The sequence below is a fragment of the Neolamprologus multifasciatus genome, chromosome 17 (assembly GCF_963576455.1).
Source record: "Neolamprologus multifasciatus chromosome 17, fNeoMul1.2, whole genome shotgun sequence".
In the NCBI taxonomy this organism is placed as follows: Eukaryota; Metazoa; Chordata; class Actinopteri; order Cichliformes; family Cichlidae; genus Neolamprologus; species Neolamprologus multifasciatus.
Window position 1 is genome coordinate 26379790 of NC_140455.1, and position 24119 is coordinate 26403908.

Consider the following 24119-nt stretch of genomic DNA (forward strand, 5'->3'; position numbering starts at 1 on the left):
TAATGTTATGGTGTTTATTAAAATAGGAAAATTACAAAAGGTTACAAATTTCGGGAAAGATCACCAATATGAAACAAATCACTAACACAAAATAGCAGCTGTTATATTTTACAGTATACAAACATTTGAACAGAATGATCAAGGAATAAAATACTCAAGTATGATATTTACAAAAATTACAATTTGTAATTTACAGAACGTATGAGGCTTTTTATATTAAGGAAAATTAAATAACAGTAACACCACCTTAAGAGCATTCGTTGTGGTTCACGATCTGCCACATGAGTATTGGTTTTAGCTGTTTAATCAGCCTTTCAGGAAGCTACCTTTCCATAAATTAGCCACTTTACAGACCTTCACTTTGATTGGAAACCTGTGTGAGACTATTAAAGGCTTGCATTCGTACAATGATACTGAATACCGTTTGTTTCTTTACAAGAATTCCTGTGAATCCTGGCCAAATGACTTACTCACTGGTTAGAACATAAAACCCATTGACTTACAGCCAAATATATCATTTTTTGTGACTCTACTGTAACATTTCCAACATGATATTTGCAGCAGTTATCTTAGAACTGAGAGTTAGAATTTTAGGTTTTAAATGCTGTTGCGACATGCACAAACATCCCCACAGCTACTTTGCTGCTGATAGCTGAGAAACACAAGGCCACTTGGGGCATCATTAGGTTAGGTTCTGGTTATTCTAAAGTTGTGGGAATGAGAGTCTTTTAAGCAAACCACATATTTATTTTTTCTAATCTGTGTAATGCTAAGTTGAAAGTGTCAAAAGTCTATTATGCTCTAATTTGTCATGTAGGGATTTTCCCCTCCCCTGATGATTTTGTTCATCTTGTTTATCCCTTTGCATGGAACACCATTAATAACTAATATCAATGTTAAAGAAAAAATGTGACTAACATATTCACCTAACAGACAAAAGATCATCTTTGAGCTTGAGAGGACACACAAATCCCTCGGAGGGTGCAGGAAAATGTGTCAAATCAGATATGCACATCCATCCGCTGTAGTGACCCCTTATAAGGGATCAGCCGAAAGAAGCTTTATTAATATGAGCGAAAACTGGATTAATCAGCAACTCTTGTCTCTTGTCAGGTCCTTTTATGAACTAAAATAAAGTATAGAAGAGTGGTTGCAGTAGTTGTGCTACAGCAAGAACATCCCAGGTTCAAATCAACCAGCCAGCCTGTACCTGAGTAGGTTTTCGCCGTGTGCTCCAGCTTCCTCTTCCTCCATATTAGGTTAACTGGAGATGCTAAATTGGCTGTAGGAGTGAATGTGAACTTAAATTGTAGTCTGTCTCCTTCACCCCATTTCAACTATCACCGCCTTAAGAAAATATCCCCCCTCCTCCTAGATTCAAAATTTACCTGTGGGCAAAATAATACCATGAAACAAAGATCCTTGATTTTAAAGTTTGGCCATATGAGGCATATTGTACCTAATATTCTGCTCTGGTCGGTGTTATTTAAATGTCAGGTTTACGCCACAGTTATTTAAAAGTCTGTAATACTTCGAAACAAGAAATTATCATCAAAATATCACGTGGAATTACGAATTCGTTTTGGAACAGTTTTTTTCATTTAGAAAAATAAATATACATTACTTAGAAGCATCCAGTCTCTTTAAATATTAAACATACTTAAGCACAAATAAGCCAATCTGACATTACCGAGTGACCCAAAAATATTCCAGATCTATAAGACCTATAAATTTATACAGCACAGCAGAAACAAAACAAATCTGCAGGTATCCACATACAGAGTCGCTTTCCATGAAACAAAACAAAAAAACTATAAAATATCCTACTGACCACACACAGCCCGCCAGGGGCAACAGTTCCCTCCAAACTGGAGACCAAATAGCCATGTTATATTTGGCATGGCTCTTCTTTCTCTCATGCTACAAATATTAGCATAAGATTTGGAGCAGTTTGCTCAGTCTTACTTAGACCCTCTCATGGGGAAAACTAATAGTTACGGCTAACTGGGGAAAAGGTAGTTCAGCTACTGCACACAGTTAGCGCTGCCAGGCTGGAAGGCTATTTTCTCAAAGGGAACATAATAGGCAGATTGTAATGACATTTTCACGCATATATTTTCTTTTCTGGGACATGGACACCTTTAGTTGCTGTGATAATCACCTTAATACCAGATAAGTACCCTTTTTTGTCATGAAGGCCACATTTATGTCAATCCACATCGCTTGTGTTTAAGGTAAAAAAGACCAGCTCGACACTTAAAAAAATTCTTCTTCTTCATCTAAAAAAAAGAAAAGGTCCCAGTCAATGAAGGCTACCTAAAGTGATAACCACCAAAGAGTTGGGTTCAAGTATATTCCAGGAGATAATACTGAATCACAAGTGTCCTCCTCACTGTCATTGTTTGCATGGCTTCAGAAATTCTGAACATGTCAAAAAAAACAATTTGCACGCCGTTTATGTGCACAAGACTTTGATTTCGAAAATGGTATCGAGCTTCAACGCCGAGATCTCCTCGTTTGCAAAATCGAAGAACGGGTGAGAACCAGTTAGATGCATCCAGTCTCCAATTTCTAGTTTATGTCATCTACAGATGGCGACAGATTCCACCATAAAATCCAAACTTGTCACTATCATACAGTCATTTTCTGTATGCCACCCAATAATCCATGTTGGAGATTTGTGGCCCAAGTTCCTCTGCCAGCTCTTGCAAGCTATGGTAGTCCCCTGTGGGTTGCTTTTCACACCACTCCATTAGTTTCTTTACACATTCGGGTAAAGTCTGAAGACTTTGTATATCCACTCTGAGTAGAAAGCAACATTAACAAAAAGTGCTGGCTGTGATGAGGCACATTTTGTCCTTTGGATGCTCACACCAATTATGACTTTGCGCTCATGTTCCTGGCAAACCAGTGGGCCACCGTAGTCCCTCTGCAAGAACAAAATAAAGACAGACTGTGGATTAGCAATAATTACACCAAAGCAAGTCTATAGTAATAATAATAATAATGATAATAATATAATGCTTAAAATATCAGTTCACCCACAAAACAAACATATTTTGCCATTTAAGCCTCACTGGCTTCAAAAGGCCTAGGTGTTATTTGGCTCTTTAAAACACCTGCTGCTCAACAAAGGGAACTATTTCTTCAGTAGAAAGTAGTTCCAATAAATGGTGTTTGTTACACACTTGTGGTGAAATGAACCTTTAAGCACCGAGCATTCAGTTCACATCCATGTTGTTTTGCTTCAGGATGCATTTGGTGATTTGAGATCCTTACATCACACACGCCTTCTCCCCTTTTCCCGCCAGCACATATTCTGCTTTCCCCGGCGTCTTCTTTGATTTGCGAGCACATGTCGTTGTCCACCATCGGCATGATTACAGAGTTAAGGGCTTCATCGTGTCCAGTATCTGCACAGAGAAGGATACAACAAACACAATAAGCAACTTGTAAAAGGAACAGTGTTTTTTTTGTCATTAAAAAAAAATAACATGGAAAGCAGCATGTGGTTGAAAGAAGGCAGTACTTTTGGTTTCCCCCCATCCATACATGGTGCAGTTGGTGCCTTCAGGGATGCGACAGTCTTTCACGGGAAGATGAATGGTGGATGCACCTTCAGACACAGGGGCAGGACTAGAACCAACAGAAATCATCACAAATAAAAGCCAAAGCATGTTGCACGACCTTTCTTTTTACATTTAAAGCACTCACAGTATTTTCTATCACTGTCTTTTTCTTTAACTAGAAGCATAAATCAGCTGACACTAGCCACTAACTGAGCACTTACTCTGCTAGCTTCAACATTACTAGGTTGGAGCCGTCTGGGCCACAGATCAGGCGAGAGACTCGTAGTCGCGGTCGGTTTTTAGACTCATCGAGGTGATGCAGACCGACCTGCACACTGTAATCCCGGAGATCTGGAACGCTGATGATTACAAGAGTCAGTGTAAGACAGAGTCATACAGTTTTTTTGAGTCGTACAGTGGATTACAGTCAAACGATGATTCAACTGACCGGATTCAATAGGAAATCCTGCCCAGATCTAGAGCAGCCTTTCTTTTGAACAAATCTCACAAAACCATCTTTACAAATACTACTTTTTTTGTTTTAGTTAACACATTCCACTAGCTCTTGATATTTTTCAAAGACACACTTACTTGCTTAAAATAACATTTCCTGAATGCCAAATATGTATTTTTTTCATAGAGAAAAAAGCCAAAAACAGGCAAGGCCTCAAGCACCTCGAGGCTCCCCGCTAAATCAAAATATCTGCTAAAAGCTGCTGATCTACACCATATGTATTACTTGCAGCATTGCACATTACTACAGAAAAAAGGGATCTTTTTTTTTTTAATCAAAGCCAGTGCTACACATGACAGAGACATTGCACAAGGACAATATGATTAGTTCTGACATAAGCAACTGCAGGTTAAACAGCAGTCCAAAACATGCGGTCCCTATCTCAGGTCAAGTCTGTCTGGCAGTACGCTGTGCAGCCTTTAAGCAATTATAGATATAAGCAGCAAAGGAAGCGTTTTTAAAGAAAGAAAGTAAAGTCTGAAAAGGGAGAGAAATTACCAGGAGGTGAAGCACTGCTGGTCTGTCAAAACCCAGTTCTCTCTGATTAGTGAGCCACCACACAAATGGACCTTCCTAGGAAAAGGTAAGAAGAAAAATGGATCGATCACAGTACACAGCTTAAACATGGATGAAGGTGTAGGCTTCTAAAGAACAAAGACTGAAAACCACTTACTGTCTTTGGATGCTTACAACCCAGCTGCCATCTGTACCTCGCACTTGATGTCCTCCAACTATTCTGGTGTTTATGTGCACAAAGCATGATATCTTGGGCCTCGTTTGAACTAAGCAAGGAGATATAATTGATACTGTGTGTTAGACAGATGTAGTTTTTTAACATTTCCATAGGAAAATATTTATCAAAACTTCAAAAGGAAACTATTTGTTCAGTTAGGTAAATATCAACAGACGGACTTGATCTACAGAGAGAGAGAGAGAGTTACAGAGGAAAGGAAGGAGATCAGAGATAAGCACATGAGCAAGAGGACCATTTTTGGTAAAAAGAAAGAAAAAGACATACTCACTATTTGTCTGAGGAGCCTTTGTAGCTGAATCACCTGATGTAAGTAAAGCAAAGTACAATATGAACATACACCACACAGCAGCAGGGAACATACAAAACATGAAACCTGAGTAAATATGACAGCCTTTTATACTTTATAAAGGCTTATCTCTGGATCTAAATAATTGCTGGAGGCTATATTAGTCAGCAACCGCAACAAATAGATTTGCTCAAGACTTTAAAACTTCAAGGAAGACGTGTTTTACATTATGGAAAATATTCAATGCAGCTTCACTGAAACCAGCCAAAGAACATGCAGGGTCCAGTGGCCCAAGTGTGTGTTTTCTCAAATGAAATGGCAACAGACTTTCGCATCTGTTTGCTGTTTGAGCATCGTGTATTCTCTGCCAATTGGACTAAACCACAGCGAACAGATTACGTAAGCCGTCCAGAAAGCTGTGCAAGAAAACAATTATGATATTTTGGTTGAAGTCAGTAAAGGCTACGAAGCTAAATCACTTGTGTTATTTCAATGTACTACACCCACACATCAGCACTTCTTCTGTTCTAAATGTCATTACATGTTCTTTCAGATGTCCCATTTAAACAGTCTCAAAGGCTCTGAAAACTTCTTCTTTGTTTGATAAAAAGGAAGCACATTTAGTACCCCTCAGTTTCATATTAAACTTCTCTGCCTTTAAAGACAGCCATGTTTTTGATTTGCGAGCAATGCTTCTCTCCTGGGTGTTACAGACTACCTAACACAGCCTTGCTGGTTAGCTTAGCACAAAATTAAATAGGGACATATATTCCTAGGCAGCCTTTAAAGCTTTTAAAAGAAGGTAATGCCCAAGTGCCAAAAACTGCAGTTGCTCTAATGGCCACTTAAGACAGGTTCAGAAAGCCAATCAATCCGCAAAGGCCAAAGAGGGTACAAAACATGGATGTAGCTTCTGGGTATGAAAAATGAACCCAGTACAGAAAGTCATTAGCTAACATTTTTTAGCCAATAGGCTTGTGTTTTAAGTCAGACCCACCCTTTATAATCACATCTTTTTTCATAACCAAGATGGTGATCACTCATCTTGAGGTTTCAAGAGTGATCCATCTATTACACTGTACATGCATACACTCCCATGTTAAATGCCCAACTTTGAAGCAAAAATAAACACATTTACAGCAAAGAATGAAAATGATTTGATGGCTAATAGCTAACATTTACACTGACTGTATGGCGGTGTTTCTTTTTATATATTACCTAAGTTATAAACATTGAATTTATGACTTAAATGTAAGCATTAGGAAGGAGTTGGCTGCCAGAAATGATGCTGTTTTGCTTTGTTTGGGTTTGGCTGCAGTTAAAGTCACTCGGGTACATAGTTTTTACTTTAAGCTTGTTATCATTAGTCAAATAATAGCATCTCATTTAATATAGTAAATTACAGAACCAATTACAAACCAAGCTAGTGTTAGCTGGCAGCTCTGCAGGTCTGCCTTCTGATCCAAATATCATCACATCCAACATCAAAAAGCCCAAAATGACTATGGCAAAATTAAATATTTGTGGCTTCAAAGCTGTGGCCTACAAACCACCGGATGATATAATAAACATCCATCTGTTCTGGAAAGTCAACAGTTATATCACACTTGTTTAGTATGTGTGAGTATTTAGTATTAGTATGGATGAGTTGTGGTCCTGTTGGTCTTTGGCTCTTAAGCATGCATAATCAAAGCTTATCAGATATTGGCACTGACTACACATTTACATACACACATACACAGATATATTTCATTCTCATTCTACTTGGGTAAACACAGATATTATCTACTTACCGAAACTTACATAGGGTAAATGTTTATTTAAGGAACTCACAGTGTTTTAGTTTACAGTAATCCCAGGCCAGGCGGTTATTTGGACTGGTGTAACACCAGGGGCCGTGTCTGTCGCGATCTGGGTTCCTGCAGTAGTTCTTCTCCAGCCCTACATGGGACACCGTAGAGTGAGAATCCCCACTGTAAAACACACAAATACAGATTATCATATCCCATGTGTTATTTTGCAGAAAGACAAAAACTAATACTGGGTCATATCTCATAAAGGTGGGCACATGTGTACACGGAGTTGCACAAATGCTGTCAGGCACATATATTACATACACACGAAAGTAACCGTGGAATGCCTAGAAAATTCTGACTCTGGCTCTCCTATAATGCAATGAATCCTCAACATTTGCTGCTTAGCCTGTAGAAGGAAACGCAGAGTTTTGCAAAGAGTGCTCATGGGAGTTCAAAAGTATGCAGTCTAAGCGTTCAGCAGGGTTCAGACCAGCAGGAGCCACATCCTCTATGGAATGATGCAGGTTTGCTTCTGATTTGTAGGAATTTATATCTAATTGTGTGTCATCTAAGCCATCCACAATACCCGTAAAAAAAACAGTTACTTGGTAAGAGTTCAGACACGTGCACACAAAAATGATTCTAATCAACTGATAATTTGTAAGGGGGTGAAGACAATTCTACTTCCCAGGGGAATGTTAAACAAGTTGTAGCTCTGAGCATGTTTCCTAGTATGACCCTGAGCCTTGAACAGAGTAGACTCGCTGGCTGCATTCTACGGGAGGGAGCTGATTGGCTTTGATCTACTTTCCTAAGAAAGCACTTCCTGGGGTCAAGGGTCGGCTCTGGAACATGTCCATCTGTCTGTGCCATTTTGGCTTTTAAAATTCCTGTAAATTAAGTAATTCCAACAGGCTGACTTCAGCGTGAAGTAACGGCCTTGGAGCGGGCAGTCTTTCCCCCAGTATGGGTCACTTTGAGAGCACCCTCGGGTTTCCTCTCGTCAGCTAGATGAATAATAATTGGACCTGGTATTGACCCCTGTGGAACCCCTGATTTCCTCTTGCTGTTTGTTTTCAGTGCTTAGCCTCATTCATTTGAAAGGGATTTTCACAAGGCAATGGGAGCTAAGTTGTCAACAAACACTCATCAAGTGAGCTGAAAAGAATGTCAATCTCTCTAGGAAACAGTTGCAGGGTTGCTCGGTACGGTGGGAGTTGCACTGGGAGCCAACAACAGAAATGCAACAAAAGTCTTTGCAGAACAAATTATTTCATTACCTGTTTATGTGATGTGACCAGTCTGCACAGGGAATCCCCGATCGAGTTATGGATAAAGTGCCCCGATAAGTCTCTCCATTCTCTTCATAACACTCTGATATAGAACAGGATAAAATTATTCAGATGACTTTGTTAAAGCGCTAAAGCTTAGTGAGCCCAACAGCTGGTTAAACACCCCTTCATGTTGTTGGAATACTCACAAACACAAATTCATGTGCTTGCAGAGACAGAGAAAGAATTTGGGTCTATGCTTGTCTTTGTGGTTTGGACCATTTAATATTATGGGCCTCTGTGTAAACGGTGTCTACCAAATCTCATTATTTCTGGTCTTAAATAGAATCAGAGAAGGGTCTTTAGTTGCAAACTGACTGGCTGCTTTGAGACGCGTGTGGTCTACAAAATGCAAAGCAGAGAAACATGGGAAATGACAACGAGCAGCTATTGCCAAAGTCTGGTGTTGTTATTCTTGCATGAAATAGAATTCGTTGGGCAGCCCGTTGACAAGTGGCTCAGTCTTATGAGAGCAGTATTCTTCTACTTTACAAAAGCATGACATATCTTTTAAAACATCTGTAGTTTGGAATTCAACATGGAAATTTCCTAGTAATTGATTGAATGTATTTTGTTATTTACTTTTAAAATATTCTAGTAATTTTAGAAGAAAAGATTGACACTTTTTCAAATATATATTCTCACAATTAAAGACTGAGGAAAGCAATCTGGCCCTGTCTGAAAGCAACAACATTTAACACTTTAGAATCTATTTCTTTAAACTGATATAACAAAAAAAGATTTAACAAAGCCGATTTTGGCTTTATGTCAAATGAACCTGGCTTTGAGCCATAACCTTTATTCAAAAGTGATGACAAGACTGAGAGTTGTTGAGTTGTTTTTACAATACATTTTTTAAAAAACTAAATAAACATGATTGGCTATGCTTGCTGTTACTCCCTTTTTTATACAAAGCAAACAACTGCATTCCCCAAAACACTGAGCAATTCTCAGAAATTAATTTTCATAGAATTTACCTGCTTTTTGTGTAGCCTCTGCACCACATCTGGGGATGTGGGTGCAATTGGCTATCCTCTGATTAGGGTTTGTAGTGAAGCACCATGGGTAATCTGCACCATCAGGATTGCGACAGTAATTCTCTCTGAGGTCTCTATAACACACACACAAACTACAATTTAAATGATGATGCTGATGATGGTGTTAAATGCACAAAATACTCTCAAGTACTCTTCTTGACATTCCTGAGAGAAGTGAATCCATGCTGTCAGCAGCTATGAAGCAGCCGTTACTCACTTGCATTTGTAGTTCTGCGGAAGAAATGAGTGGCTATGTGGGAACTGGGAATCCCAGCGCTGACATGTCACACCTTCCGGGGTGACATTCATTGTGCCTTGGTAGTCTGTGCCCTTTCCCTGGACACAGGAAGTTGTTACTTCAACATCGGAGTCCTCGGTAGGGTCTGAACCTGAAACAGATAAATGTCATTGTAAGGTGGAAGCATGCAAAAAAAGAGAAAGTCACTGAAAAAGCAAACTGTAGTCAGGAATGAGGGAGGAAGAGAAGGAGGGGAATATTAATCCCTACAAGAATGTGTCATGTTTAACCTAGAGGCAGATGATCAAAAACAGTAGCCCTTCCCCCTGCTTGTATAGTAATAGAAACTTACTGTGTGTTCATACCAGTGGTGCCTGACATTCTTTCACGTATGGACATCCACAACAATGAGAAGTTGGTTAACTTGCTGACAGAACAAGTCACAGAGCTCGAAGCCTCATCTTATTTATACTTTTGCTTCAAAATGAAACACTGACATTATAATTCTTGTGAATTTCTATATTGCAGGCCAACTAAAGAAAATGGCAACAAACCCAGTCTGATTTGGTCGATATTATCCACTGGCAGACTATTCCAAACATCTTTAGATGGAATTCTGGTGTTCCGCATAGCAGTGCAGGGGTAGCACTACACAGTGAGCAATTTCCAGATTTCTGTCTTTGTTTCTTTAGCCTTTGACAAATGGGATGGGAGAAGATGGAGGAGGCGAGGGAATGTTTTGAGGTTGAAACGAGAAGGTGGGCGGAAAAGGATTCTTTGGCTTGATGTAATGCATGCCAGTATCTGTGTGCACAGTGTAGCACAGGTCAGTGGTTTTTATCTTTCTAAGGGCAGGCATTGAGGGATACACACATCTGGACAAATGCAGATGCTCGCTGTAAATCATAACCTGTACACTAAAGTCAATGCGTGTATGTGTCTGACAGAGACAAAGAGAGATGTTCTGTGAGGTTGTGGGTGTGCATATGGGAATATTTCAATGCAAATTCTCCAATTTCGCAACATCTTTTCTAATTTCCATTGATTTCCTTTTCCCTCTGTCTTTTCAATTATATATAAAGGCAACATGTCATATACCATATACTTGTCCCCGTATGGGACAAACTTTTTTTTTTTTGGTTTTAACTAACATCCAGAATACAACAGTGTATAACAGACACATACTTTAATTGCTGAATTTTATATATATATTTAGAGGGAGAGAAAGTGGCTGGAACAACATGCAATAAAGGACCCAGCGTGGACTATAACTCCAGGCCCCTGGAGAAGACTTTGGGCAAATGGTTCATCTGCACAACCCAGTTAGCTATACCTGTCTGTGATAAAATGCACATTCATACCTAGTATCACTCCGATTTCCACCTTCTCCATCTTCAAGGACAGTCATTTTTGATCAGTGAATGACCCTTTAACAGAAGGGTTTCCTTAGTGCAAAACCTGGAATCAGTAGGAACTGTCAGAGCAAATATCTCTACTAGCACCTCTTAAGCTCACTGTTTAACATTTTAGATCCAAGAGCCAACTTCTGGAGGCAACGCAAAGATGCCAAAAACTGCAATTCCTGGGTCCAAAAATGAATCAGTCAAAGGCACACATGTTAAAATGCTTAACTTCATGTTTACTGCCTGGTGTAAAAAAACAAACTTTATATATATAATTTTCCCCTTTGTGACAAATATATGGGCCTTTTTGTTTTTAATATAACTCCATTCATCCATCGATTCTCTTTGGCTCGCCGGGGGGATGGGGGGAGCCTGTCCCACTTGTCTTAGGGCGAGAGGCAGTGTACACCCTGGACAGGTCGCCAGTGCTGCAGGGCTAACACATAGAGACAGACAACCATTTGCACTCACATTCACACCTATGGGCTATTTAGAGTTACTAATTAACCTAACCCCACTAACTGCATGTCATTGGACTGAGGCAGGAAGCCAGAGTACCCGGAGAGAAGACCATGCAAACATGAGAAAAACATGCAAACTCCACACAGAAAGACCCCGGCCTGACGGTGGAAGGACCTTCTTGCTGTGAGGCAACGATTCCACCGTGCTACTCATCTGTTTAAATTGTATAAAGGCTCAAGGTTATGCATTACAAGGGGCTTGGCCGATGAGAGCCACAAACAGGTGCCAAGTACACTTCTATCTGTCTGCTAGAGTTTTAAACATAGATTATCTTTTTTTTTAAACATAATCTTTATGCAAATATCTGACAACAAATATGTTTCGGAGTGTGCTTACTTGTACTAAAAGACTGTACAAGAAGTCTGTTCTAAGTATATTGTGAGCCATAATGTGAAAAGTTAGGCATCAAAACGAGAGCCCACCAAAAAAGTGTTACTTTTATGGCCACACAATATAATTCACATCCATCATTCTCCTGTTCAACAAATCATCCCTTTACCCAACATGCCCTGTAAAGAAGCATATGCAACTGTTTTGCTCTTTGTGCATTATTTCAGGTCTTTTCTCTAATTTCTCTATAAAATTGCATCATTTTGCAATCAATGTTCACACCACTGAAACAACTTTTAGACTTTCCGATTGCAATGTGCGGTATTTTGGCATAACAGCCTCTATTGTAGTCCCCCACTTTATAGCCCCAAAGGGCTTCAGTAAAACACTTCAAGCTTTGTGAAGTTATAACCGCCCTCTTGCAAACAGCCTATTTAATGTCCCTTGCTGAGGTAGGATAACTTGGAGCAACAAACGCCCACATGAAAACACCATCCGGATAAACAAAAGTCTTCTGAGACTTTGCTGGGGAGAAGGGGACCTTTTTTTTTCTTTTTCTTTTAGCTCAGTTGACCACAACTGCTCCAAAGACACCAAAACTTGTATGTATCAATTCCCTGTTGAACATTTAAACAACTTGCTTGTGGTAAAAACCAAATCCAAAAACCAAAGCTTGCTCAATCATATGTTCACTTCTGAATCCTGTATTACATTCTTACATGTGTGACACATAAATGCTGCAAGGGTAATGCATTTTGAACCAATATAAAGTCATAAATCTGAGTAAAACAATAATTTGTTGCTCTCAGTTTGTTTGAAGACTTTGTCCTCAAAGCCCTAGCCTCAGATTTGGAGTATATACAGTGCACAGTCTCTTACCACACACAGTGATGTTACAGTACTCCCATGGAGTTTTGGGATCCATGGTGTAACACCAAGGACGGAGGCGGTTATTCGGGTTCCTACAGTAGTTGTCCTTTAAATCTTTGTCCCGATACCTGAAAAGAGGGACAGAGAATGTTAAAAAACGAAGGTGGATTTAAGTAAGCCATAACAAATCATGAGATCTACCTCTCTTTTTTTAAGCCTGTGTCATGGATGTGTGCTGTTGTTATCTGTGAGAAAGATTACTATGTGATCTGCAGCTTACTTCTTGGGCTGGAAGGGGTGTTTGTGAGGCCTTGCCGAGTCCCATCTCTGGCACTCTTTGCCACTGTCTGTATGGTCCATTTTGCCCCGGTAATCCTCCCCGTTACATGTCATGCAGACATCTGTCAACAAAGAAGCAACAGTTATCAAAATGTTCTTTTGCCTATGAAGCTAATTGAAAAAGAATCGTGTCTTTTAGAAAAAAATGAACCGCGCAACGGATGAATCGCCTTTGGTTTTATTTGTTTAAATCTTATTTTCTAGTGCTAATACTTCATGGGTCTCACCTTCTGAACACTGTGGTATGCCACACTCCTCAGCTCGTACATTGGGATCTGTGGTGTAGCACCACGGACCACCGGGATCGTTGTTAGGATTCCGACAGAAGTTGTGCCTCAGGTCTTGCGTCGGGTACCTATCTGGATAAAACCTACAGGGGTGTAGACACACATAACTGAAAGAGTTACCTGATACTGTAAGCTGTATAAATACATTTCTGGGAGTACTTGCACACTTGACTGCTCTGGTTTTGTTTACAGTACCACACCTGCACGCTAGTGCTCTCAGTAACAACCCAAATAAATTCAAAAGGCCTTTACATTACGGCGTATGCCTCCGCTCTGTGAAATACGATAGCAAGACCGGGTTACATTTTACATCCTCTCGCAGCAATCTTATGCAAATAAGGCATCAATATGCCTCCTTTAGCCAGATTTGCACCTCCTGCACAATCGCCTTAGTGACTCCAACCACATCTCCCCTCCTTCAAGTATGAAGCAGCGAAACTGTCACAGCACAGCAATCTGCAATAGCACAGAACACCGTTATGCACCACTTGGAGCATCCCATGCAGGTCTTTTGCTGGCTGCCCTGTGAACATGTTTAAACCTAATCCCCAATGGCTCCACGTAGTGAGCAAGACTTTAAGAAACAGAACCTGGACCGTCCAAGCAAGTCTGTGCAGTCCGGGGATTCCCATACTAAATGGACAGTGTGGGAAATTTGTCTTCTTTCGTGGCAAGACGACCAAAAGCCAGTATGTCAGCAACTCCCTGATACATGCCGACCACGATCCCCCCTCCCACCCAGGGAGACATTGAAGCAAGGCAGAAGAAAAAGTGAAAAGAAACAAGTGAAGAGACTGATTCCAGTACACACAAAAATCTTAATGGAGTGAGCAAAAGGGATTAAGTTCATTGTTTAACTAATGACGTAAGAAACAACTTGCAGGAACAATTAAAAAAAGCAAAAGAGGTAGAGGCCTCCCTTTAGCAGCTTGTCTAAAAACTACCTCAGGCAATGACTCTTAAGGGAGTCTGCTCTGCTTTCCCCTTTGTGCCCAGAGGCTTATGCAAGATTTCTCTAATAATGTACAACATCAGTCAGCCCAGAGGTGGGAGAAATCACAGGCATCTGACTTGGTCAAGAGAAGCAGAGTGCAAAGGAGAACGAAAGGGAGGACCATTAAAATGCATAGTTTTACCTACATGTGTCAAAATATAACAGGCCATACACCAAGTTCTCACTTATGCATGTAGCCCAAACTAAAACAAAAACACTTGTTCCCCTCCAAAGCAGCAGTTTCCACGGGCCAAAACTCACATCTGCTGAGTGTAAATCAAAAGCTCAATAGACTGCATCTCGATCATAATACAGTATCCTTAATTTATAAATGGAATTACAAGGTTGCTCACTTTGCAAAAAGAAATAAAAGTCTGCATCTGCTGAAGCTCCGTAAAAAGGACCCAGCATGGGAGCAAGTTAGTCATAATGATGTTGTGCTAACAGATGTTGACCAGTTATTCATCTCCTTGCCAAAATCTGCTCCCAGCGGAGCACAGGCAGACACTATGTGCACATGCTTCATTCTTGGGGACGACTAAACATATTGGCTGGATTTGGGATAACACTGAAATCTAGACCTGAAGTAACTGCTGCAAAATGTCTATCAATACCCACACCTGGTGGAACAATGCTGTGATTTAGTACTAGAGCATCCGAAGAATAAAGCAGTCGGAGATTAAAGCAAGCAGACCAAGACACAGTTTATCTTTGTGCATAAATAATTACTTCTGGAAGCAAGGTGCAATGGGAAACTCTGTGCCGCAAGGAAATGATATAAAATTAAAGAAATTTGCTACTTCAGAGAGGGTATGAGAACTCAGTCTCATCTTTTAAATATAGATACAGCTTAGTCTGGCTTGGCCTGATGCTATCCAAATGTGACAACATCTGTGAACCAGCACATCTACGCCTACAGCATTGCTCATTAATTAATAATTAATAATGATTAATAATAAATCAACCATGCACAGCTGTATTTTTCTGTTTCCAATTTTTATGGTAAGCAAACTCACTGGTTTCATTTTTTCTTTTTATGGAAGCGCTGTAGAAACTTTTCACTGGCTCTGCCTCCATGTAGTCACAAGAATCTATGCAGTCTTGTGAAAAACTAACTCCACTCCACCATTAAGTAGCTTGCAGAACCACCTTTAGCAACAACAACTCTGTATAACTTTATCAGTCTCTCACATTGTTGTGGAGGAATTTTGGCTCACCCTTCTTTACAGTGTTGCTTCACTTCATTGAGGTTTGCGGTTTATGTACAGCTCTCTTAAGGACTCGCCAACAGCATTTCAACCAGGTTGAGATCTAGACTTTGACTGGGCCATGGTAACACCTTGATTTTTTTTCTTTTTCAGCTTTTCTGTTGTAGATTTGCTGCTATGCTTCAGATTGTTGTCCTGCTGCAGTTTCAGACAAGCATTGGCTGTCATACAGATGGCCTCATATTTGACTCTTGAATTCTTTGACCACCATTTTGCTTGACAATCGGTATGAGGTTTTGTTGCTAGTTTCTTGCTAGTTTGCCAAATGTGGCACTGGGCATTTTGGACAAAGTCTCCTCTTTGGTCTCATCTGTTCAACGGATACCTTTTAAGACGTCTTGTTGTTTGTTCAGATGCCCCTTTGCAAAACCACAGCGGTTTCCATATGATTAGCTAACAGTTTTAGCTGCTAGCCATAGTTGTTCAGTCTTTATGTAATAGCACTATCATGAAATGTATCATTTAACATTCTAACTGAGGCCTATAAATTTTTACTTTGTGGATAGGTTTACTGTTAGACAACTGCTAATGCATACTTTATCCATTTCAACCAAAGACTATTTTGTACTCTCACTGGTTTAATCGGTGTCTATATTATTAGCTAACAATTTTAGCTGCTAGCCATACTTGTTCAGTCTTTCTATAATAGCACTATCATGAAATTTATCATTTAGCATTCTAACTGAGGCCTATTAATTTTTACTTAGTGGCTAGATCTACTGTTAGCCAACTACTAATGCATATTTTTATCTATTTCAGCCAAAGACTATTTTTTACACTCACACTTTCCATATGATTAGCTAACAATTTTAGCTGCCAAATGATTAGCTAACAATTTTAGCTACCGCACTGTTAACCTCCTAAGACCTGAGCTCTTCCATGGCATGCATTTTTAATTTCTCTTTGATATTTGGACATATTGGGACCCAATGAATGTAAAAAAATAAGAATTACCAGATTTATTTTTTTTTACCCAATTTTTGTTTCTGAGAAAAATGAGATCCACATATGAGGATATTTGTTTAAGATTTCAGTAGAACAGTGGCAGTATAATGTCCTCGTAAGTTGATATGAGGCCCTTGTTGAGCAAAATTTAGTATTTTGGTCTAGACAACCCAAAATGTGATGTCTACATATGTGGACGCCAGGTCCTAGGAGGTTAAATAAATGTTTTCAAAAACAGAAAAATAGTTCCCTGTTTTTTAGAATAATTTATCTCTGTGCAGTTCTAAGCGTGTTGCTAATCTCTTTTTCCCTATGTTTTGAAAGGTTAAACTTTCAAAGGTTAAACTACTAAGATGCTAAATATTTTCCATTCAAGAAAATCATAAATCAAAGCTGTAACTGTGCGTGTGCCTGTAGCTGAGAGCATTCACTGACATCCCATTGGAAAAATTGGTAGAAAAACAAAAGAAAGTCCCTAGGGGGTACAGATAAATGATTGCAATATTATCTATTATTATTAATAAGAAGAAAAATATTCCATTCTCCATGCTTGGCTGGACATCAGTGCACATTTCTTTCGGAGCCTTGGTTCAAACACTAAATATAGATAACAGGTGGAAGTCCCTTTCCGGGAAGGGAACCTCCTGAGAAATCACCCCTGCCCCACACTGATCAGTCAAGCGTGAAAATAATAGTTACCTGAAACTCAAATGGTGCGTGGTTCATTATGGTGGTAATTCTCACACAGCAGGATGGTCCCATGTTAGGTAACCCACTAAATCTTCCTTAAGTAAGCTCCCTGTGACCCTCCGAAAGTCAAAACGGTAGAAGTCCCCTTCTAACTGAGAAGGAGACTGGGACCATGTGCCAAATAAACAATGACAAAGGATTCAGATTGTGAATAACTGCTTCTTGAAATGAAAATAGGACTTAAGGGGAATGTGGAAGAAGGGAGGTAAAAATGGATCAACATTTAATTCTCTTGATTGTATTACTGACCTTGTATTTTCTCTCAGTAATATTGTGGCTTTGTGAGCTCAGCTGGAAATCAGACAGAACATGACTTCAGTCTATAAGTCTTTGCACCTTCTTTCTTTCATTTTTACCTCCATTCTACTTTTTTCACACTGCACTTCTTCAAACGGTTATTATTACCCCCACCCTGCCGCCTTAGCTGCAGTTAAAATATCTTATAACTAACGAGCACCACTAATGAGGCCCTGGCACAGAACCATCTTTGCAAATTCACTGATTTTGCCTTGCTGTGCCTGGGAGAAAACATCTTCGGGGATACACCTGATGGTCTGGAGTGCTCCAAAAAAAATAAACAGCCCCACCGGGGAGGAGGTGGCTACATGTGTTGAAAGAAATCTGACTTAACTCTGGATAAACGTTCAACTGTCTCTGAGCCTCCGCCTTCCCTTAACCCCAGAGGTGCAAGGGGATGAACTGAACATCAATAAATCAGCTGCCGAGGCCTGTTCAGTGTCAGACACAGAGAAGGAGCATCCAGGAAGGTGGTGGAAAGCATGGAGATTAGAGACGCAAGCTTTGAAGCCTGTTGTTTCAAATCTACAAGAATCTGGTAAGGGGAAGCGAATGATTAACATGTTCTTTTCCTTTAAAAAAAACCCTCTGGGGTACAGCTGAGTAAGGCATCACAAGTAACTCTTCTTCCTCGAACACGATCTGAATGGAAAAATGCACTTGCTATTGACTTTCCTGTGTAAAAGACGGGACTCGGAGCATCCCAATTATAGCATAAATCACATCAGCCGAAATGGCGCTTATAACGAGTTACCAGGTTGGTTCCAGATGGGGCTGCGCTGCTCCCTTTCCCTTGCATTTCCTTCTCTGTATCTGTGATTCCTCACCAATAAAGGCATAAATTAAAAAAAAAGAGAGATGACTTACGTGTGCTCATTGATGTTATTATCTGACCAAGCTTGGCAAGTGATATTTGACTTTGTCCATGACCTCCTTCCTCTGTAGTTGTCCATGGTGCCAGAGATACACTCCCTTATGTAATCTAAATAACAGCAAAGGCATAAAAAAAGTATATGTGTTAATTCAGATATAATTCCTACAATTAAAAGTTAATTTGCCTTTACAGCCTTGACCTCCTGGAATTTATTTTCCCATATATGGTACATTTTGTATTTTTGTTTTTTCACAGCCAGCATTTAGTAGTTCCCAGCTTGTGTGTTATTCCCTAAACAGACGACTCCCTAAAGTTCATTAAATGTCACTGGGGGAAGCTTTTGTAAATTCTGTAGCACAGTCTAAAGTGCTAGATTCCATAGTTGACTCTTGAGAGAGCTTTGCGCTCTGACTGTAAGCAATGATTTTTTGTTGTTTATATTCCACTTAAGTCTTCGACGTGCTTTTGCATGCGACTTTCCCCGCTGGGGTGATTAAACAGCGGGGGGTGAGGTGGCTCGGTTCCTTTTATTGCATCAACAGAGAAACCAAAGACTTAAAAAACTGAGGAGCAATTAGCAATTACACATTTTGCCCGTGTAAATACCTCCCCGCACCTGAATGTTCTCATGAGAAAAAAACGAAAAAACAAAAGCGAATTACATCAAGTTCTTTTTGGGGCTTTGCCATTTACCTTTTTTTTCGTATAAAGTAAAGTTGATGTTGGCCTGCTTCTGCACGTTGTTGGTGAAACGGTCAAAAGGAAGCAGGTGGCATTTCTTGCTGTGCCGCTGAAAGTTAAAGGCTCTGAAAAACACCCAGGAAGTACTTCAGAGATAAACAACTGATAAAACAACAAATATGTGTAAATACCAGAAGGACAACAAGAGGATTGAGGAAACCTGGTTATAAAGAAACCATGTGCGGGAAATGAGATAAACACAGGAACAAAATATAATTCACCTGCAGTTGAAGTTTTTCTTCACTTTGCATTTCCGGGCACAGCGTTCCTCTGAGTTGCTGGTTCGTATCAATGGGAGCTGAGGACAGTCTGTGCAAACCAGCATGTGGCTTTCAGTCTTTTCATACCTCTGTAATAACTGACGAGACTTTCTGCAGCAACCTGCAAAACACAAGGACACAACATGAGATCTGCACATGTTAAAACATCCATTAGATCGGATAATAAGCCTGTTTACGCCAAGGATCACCTCATATGGGAGTTATTCTCTGGTTTTTAACGTCTTTTTAACCTGTTTGAAGCATCCTCGTTTAAAAGCCAAGGCTTTTAATTTACAATGTCAACATTTCATAGTTTAGCATCTGGCTGAAACCTTATCCTTAACCCTAGATGAAATCACTGCTCATCTTTTGGATTTTAAGAGGTTAAATATTATTAATATCGCCATAAAAGTTGCATATCTAACTTGTAAAAAAATTTTTGTTTTATTGTTGGACTTTGATAATATATAGCTGGCAACTACTTTTGCCCCAGAGATTTTTTTCAGGGTCTTCTGATATGACTGCACATAAGCCTTAAATGTTGGCATCCTTGTGAACACTGTATAAGTGCTGGATGGCGAGGACTGATTTAATCAGTGGTCAGTCTGGGAACCCATCAGCCCATCATCAGGAGTCATCAGTCTGATGACTCCTGGGGACAATACTATTTTATGGCTTGCAGTATAGTCATTGTATAAGACTTGTTATTGTGTGTGTGTGTGTGTTTTGTGAAGGTAAATTATAAATAAATAAATAATCATGCTAGTTTGTGATTCTGGCAAATGTAATCCCTCTTTTGTTGTCTACATTGAATATTTACCTGCCTGTAACCAAGGTCCACTTAAAGGTGATGCTCAGTACTGCTTGGACTACACGCAGAAAACACAAAGCTTCTAGCACCACATATTATGTTCTGCACCTGAAGACTGGTCACAGATATCTTCGTATGAGAATGCACAATGTTCAGCTCTGTGAAGGCTGCTTATAAGACATTGAGGTGGCATTGCTCTTTGAAGCCATTAGCATTTAAAGCCTCACTCCACTCAGGGGTATTAATAGCATTTGGGCCGTCCTGGTAATCGGATGGATCACAAATTGTGCGTGCCAGTTTGTAACCACTGTTTTTGATGTGGGCCAGGGATCTTGGTTTCTATACTGCATATTCATTAACAAAGTATAAAACATTAGTCATGCACTGCTCTAATATTAGTGCTGTTGTTAAGGAGCTACTGCCAAGAACTAAAGTTTTCTCATGGTGTCACCATGAAGGTTATCAGGCAGCGTGACTGCTGGTTTCAGCGAGTTGGCATCAAACAGGGAGAAAAGATGAAATTATTTCCCCATCATCCAGTAAACTGGGCGGCCAGCTGATGATGAAAACATCCTTCAAATATAGTTTGCTTCAAGCCTTGTGTTTGCTGGCACGTCAGCATCCACACACTGAAGTGTTTTGTGCAAGTCCGGAGCTGTTCCAAGCTCAGCTGTTCTGCAATTCTTTAGATACAATGCGCGGCCTCCGCTGAAGTAACGGGTAAAGCAGGTTATGTTTCAGGATAAAAAATCAGTACGAAAAGTGGCCGGAAGCAAAGCCCTGCATCAGTCTGAGGTGCTTTAAATGAGCAGATTGGGCAGCCAAAAAAACAAAACCAACGGGGGGTGGGGCAGATCTTGTTTCATAGGAAAACTTTAACATCACTCATAATTTCTACAATATAGTAAAATTTTATGTATCAAATTTTATGCATAGTCTCTCAGCTATTGGCAATTGGCTGGATGCTCATGTGGAAAAATGGAAATGTTTCAAATACATAATTCATTCTTGCTTTATTTATAGGCATTTGTTGAGAGCTTTTTCCTAGAAAGAAGTACATCAAAAGGAAATTCTACCATCGGAACAATGTGGCAGGATGCATATGAGCTCCAACTGGGTTCAAAAGCAGGACAAAACCATATTTTAAAGCCTAAATCCCCCTAGTGATGCAAATCATTCATTTTTACGGACTGGAAAAAGTTAAGATCCAGTCTTTCAGCGGTATGAAACCTTTCTGTAAAAGACGCTTCTGAACATCTTTAGATGGGTTGTGTGTCTGCTCACAATAGTTTTGAGTTTACAATTAAGAGCAAGTGCAACATAAATCACACCGGAAGATCTTATGCTACTGAATTACAGCTACACGCTCCTGTGCCAAGATCCGACACATGACGCTGTGTGTGTACTTAGGATATTGTAAACTGTGGAGCGTTTAGAGGCTCCTCGTGGTTGAAAATGGTTTTCGGGGAGGACGTGTTATTAATGTTTTTGGGCTCCACTGGACCACATCTGGCACGCATCACAGTGTTGTTTCAGCCCTGATGTCTGGCCAAGCTGCTCAATTAGATTTCACTTAGTCTCTTCCTCTCCTCGCACTCAGCTTTCTGCTATCTCCAAATCCCAAACATTTGCTGAGGTTGAAGATTATAATAAAAGGTGCTCAGTGAGTGAAAGACATCAGATTTAATAAGAAGAGGCAGCCACAGGTTAGAGGAACAGCTTGGAGTATCTAGCTGAGCTTGAAAAATGCAGATAGCTAAGGTGAAATGCCAACACTCTGACCTCAGAAACTTCCACTTAGGTGCCCTTGAGCAAAGAATTTAACTCTCAGCTGGATAAGCGTTTTAGTCACGCTTTCCTATGTAACAATACCTCACTTTGTAATAATAATAATCATTATAAAGAACATAAATGTTAGGACAGTGCAGACAAAAATCTGTATTACATGAACAACAGGAAAGTAACAGGTTAAAGGTGCGCCTCTGTCTGGGAATTACGCAGACATTACATCTGCTTCAGAGAGCGCAAAATGTGGTAGTGGGCTCAGCAGCCAGATGTTAAACCCTACACACACACACACACACACACACACACACACACACACACACACACACACACACACCTCCCCTCCCTCACACGTATACGCACACACACCTTTTCCTTCTCTCTATCGGGAGAAACGCACGAAAGGGCCAGCCAAAGTCCGGGCCGCGCATTACTTTCCCCTCACCTCCGGGCCGGTCAGATGTCAGGGTCGGCACCCCTGGAGGTGGTAACTACGGATTCAGTGGTCAGATGTCAGCGGGGCGGATGTGACTCTGGACAGCCACCAGATAATCAGCGCTTGGTGAATATAGGAGCAGCCCGCACGGTGCTCGTTTACAAGACCGGTTGTCGTGTGTGAAGGCCAGGCTGTCTGGCATCCTCTCTATAGCTGGCATAAACCCAACAGACACAGGAGTGTCTATTACTAAAAGAACCACGACCTATGAAAGATTTTCATGACAAAGAAGCAGATTCATTCCAAAAAAAGTGCGCTGGAACGGGTTTGGAGCTGGAATTTAGAACCGTGCACGTCCTCAATGTGGAGGCAGAAACGTGTAGATCCCGTCTTAATTACAGAAACTTTAATCACACCAATCTGAACTCTTGAGCTATTTGCTGTTAGAGCAGCAGGTAAAGTGAAAATAGTGATGATTTCATTCAAAGTCTTAAAGCGCGCAAAGGTTATAAAAAGTTGATTCCTTCTAAAAAACAACAACAAATAAACAAACCAAAAAACAACAACGTAAGTCATTATTGTTTTCTCAGAAACTTTTCTGAAGGTGGTCTGTGATCAAGGTCATTCAATAGCACGAAGTGTCATGGTGTGCAATTAAAAACTGATTATTTGTACAAAACGAAGTGCAGCTACAAACTTCAAGCAAAAATCACGACTGTCAGAATCCCCCTTTAAAAAAAAGTAACTTAGAATTTCTCCACCTTTCCCATTTCCAACTTTTAATTTTTCCCTGCGAGTTTCTTCACTCTCTCTAATTAATTCTCAATTTCTCTATTTATTTCTCACTTGAAAGCATGAAAAGCAGAGACGGAAAACAGCCAGATTTCAGCCAGTGCGTGCAGATATTTATCATCCACTGGAACCGTTCAAGTCCTACCTGTATCCACAATAGTGAGCAGAACACAGAGCAAAGCCTGATAAATCCAAACGTATGTCCTCATGGTTAAAGATTTGGGTGCAGGTTAGAATCCGGATTAAGAGAGCGACGCACTCGGAGCTTGTTTGAAGTTCTGAGTGGCTGATGGTGAGCAGAAGACTTATCTTCCTCTCACAGATGTCACCTTCCCAAAAACCCACACGTCCTCGGGTCAACCCCCTTTTTCTCAAGTTTGTACTATCAGCGTCTCTCTGCTGTTAAGCGCACCAGGGCAAATAGCACAACTTCCGGTTAATAATTTCAAATTAAAACCAGATGCCGTTCTTTTTTTTTATTTTCCAATTTTAAACGGAAGCAATGGATTACATTCATTCTACTGTCAACCAATAAATAAGGAAAAGAAAAACGAATTAATGTTACATATAATCCGTTTTTGGCAACTCATTTGGTGGTTGCTGTGTAGAATTTAACCTTTAACTTTAAAAAGAAGTTTATAAATTGTAAAGAAATAACTTAATATTGCTTTATAGATCTGCTGTTAATCTGCCATCGACATGCAGGATGCAGTCTATTTTTTATTTATTTATAAGTTCATATAAACTACTTATTACTCGACTACATTAAACTAATTTATTAACATTTTTTTAGTTGTTACATTTAAAATTACTTTATGCATCATTTCCAAAAACAGACAGCTCACTAACTTTTGCACTTGGACCATCTGCTGCTGAGAAATCCGTGACTG

The 24119-nt window shown here is 40.0% G+C and overlaps 1 protein-coding gene across 1 annotated transcript; it reads right to left on the reverse strand.

Moving 5' to 3' along the window:
* Positions 1-23723, reverse strand: hgfa (hepatocyte growth factor a). The gene is made up of 18 exons (XM_085138422.1): positions 23375-23723; positions 19367-19526; positions 19098-19210; positions 18398-18512; positions 13217-13359; positions 12931-13051; positions 12660-12778; positions 9505-9676; positions 9228-9379; positions 8200-8293; positions 6957-7096; positions 5106-5138; positions 4757-4865; positions 4582-4656; positions 3791-3928; positions 3530-3636; positions 3280-3413; positions 1-2929 (listed from the first exon to the last, which is right to left on the reverse strand). The coding sequence occupies exons 1-18, from the start codon at positions 23436-23438 to the stop codon at positions 2762-2764; spliced, it is 2157 nt and encodes a 718-aa protein (XP_084994548.1). The 5' UTR covers positions 23439-23723; the 3' UTR covers positions 1-2761.
* Between the last annotated feature and the right edge of the window lie 396 nt (positions 23724-24119).

What these genes read in the sequence shown, in the direction of transcription:
- hgfa (XM_085138422.1), bottom strand. Translation starts at nt 23,438, where the DNA reads ATGAGGACATACGTTTGGATTTATCAGGCTTTGCTCTGTGTTCTGCTC. An exon ending in CACCCCTTCCAGCCCAAGAA is followed by an intron (nt 12,779 to 12,930) that starts GTAAGCTGCAGA and finishes CCCTCTTTTCAG; the next exon opens with GTATCGGGACAAAGATTTAA. An exon ending in GTTGTAAGCATCCAAAGACA is followed by an intron (nt 4,657 to 4,756) that starts GTAAGTGGTTTT and finishes ACCTTTTCCTAG; the next exon opens with GAAGGTCCATTTGTGTGGTG.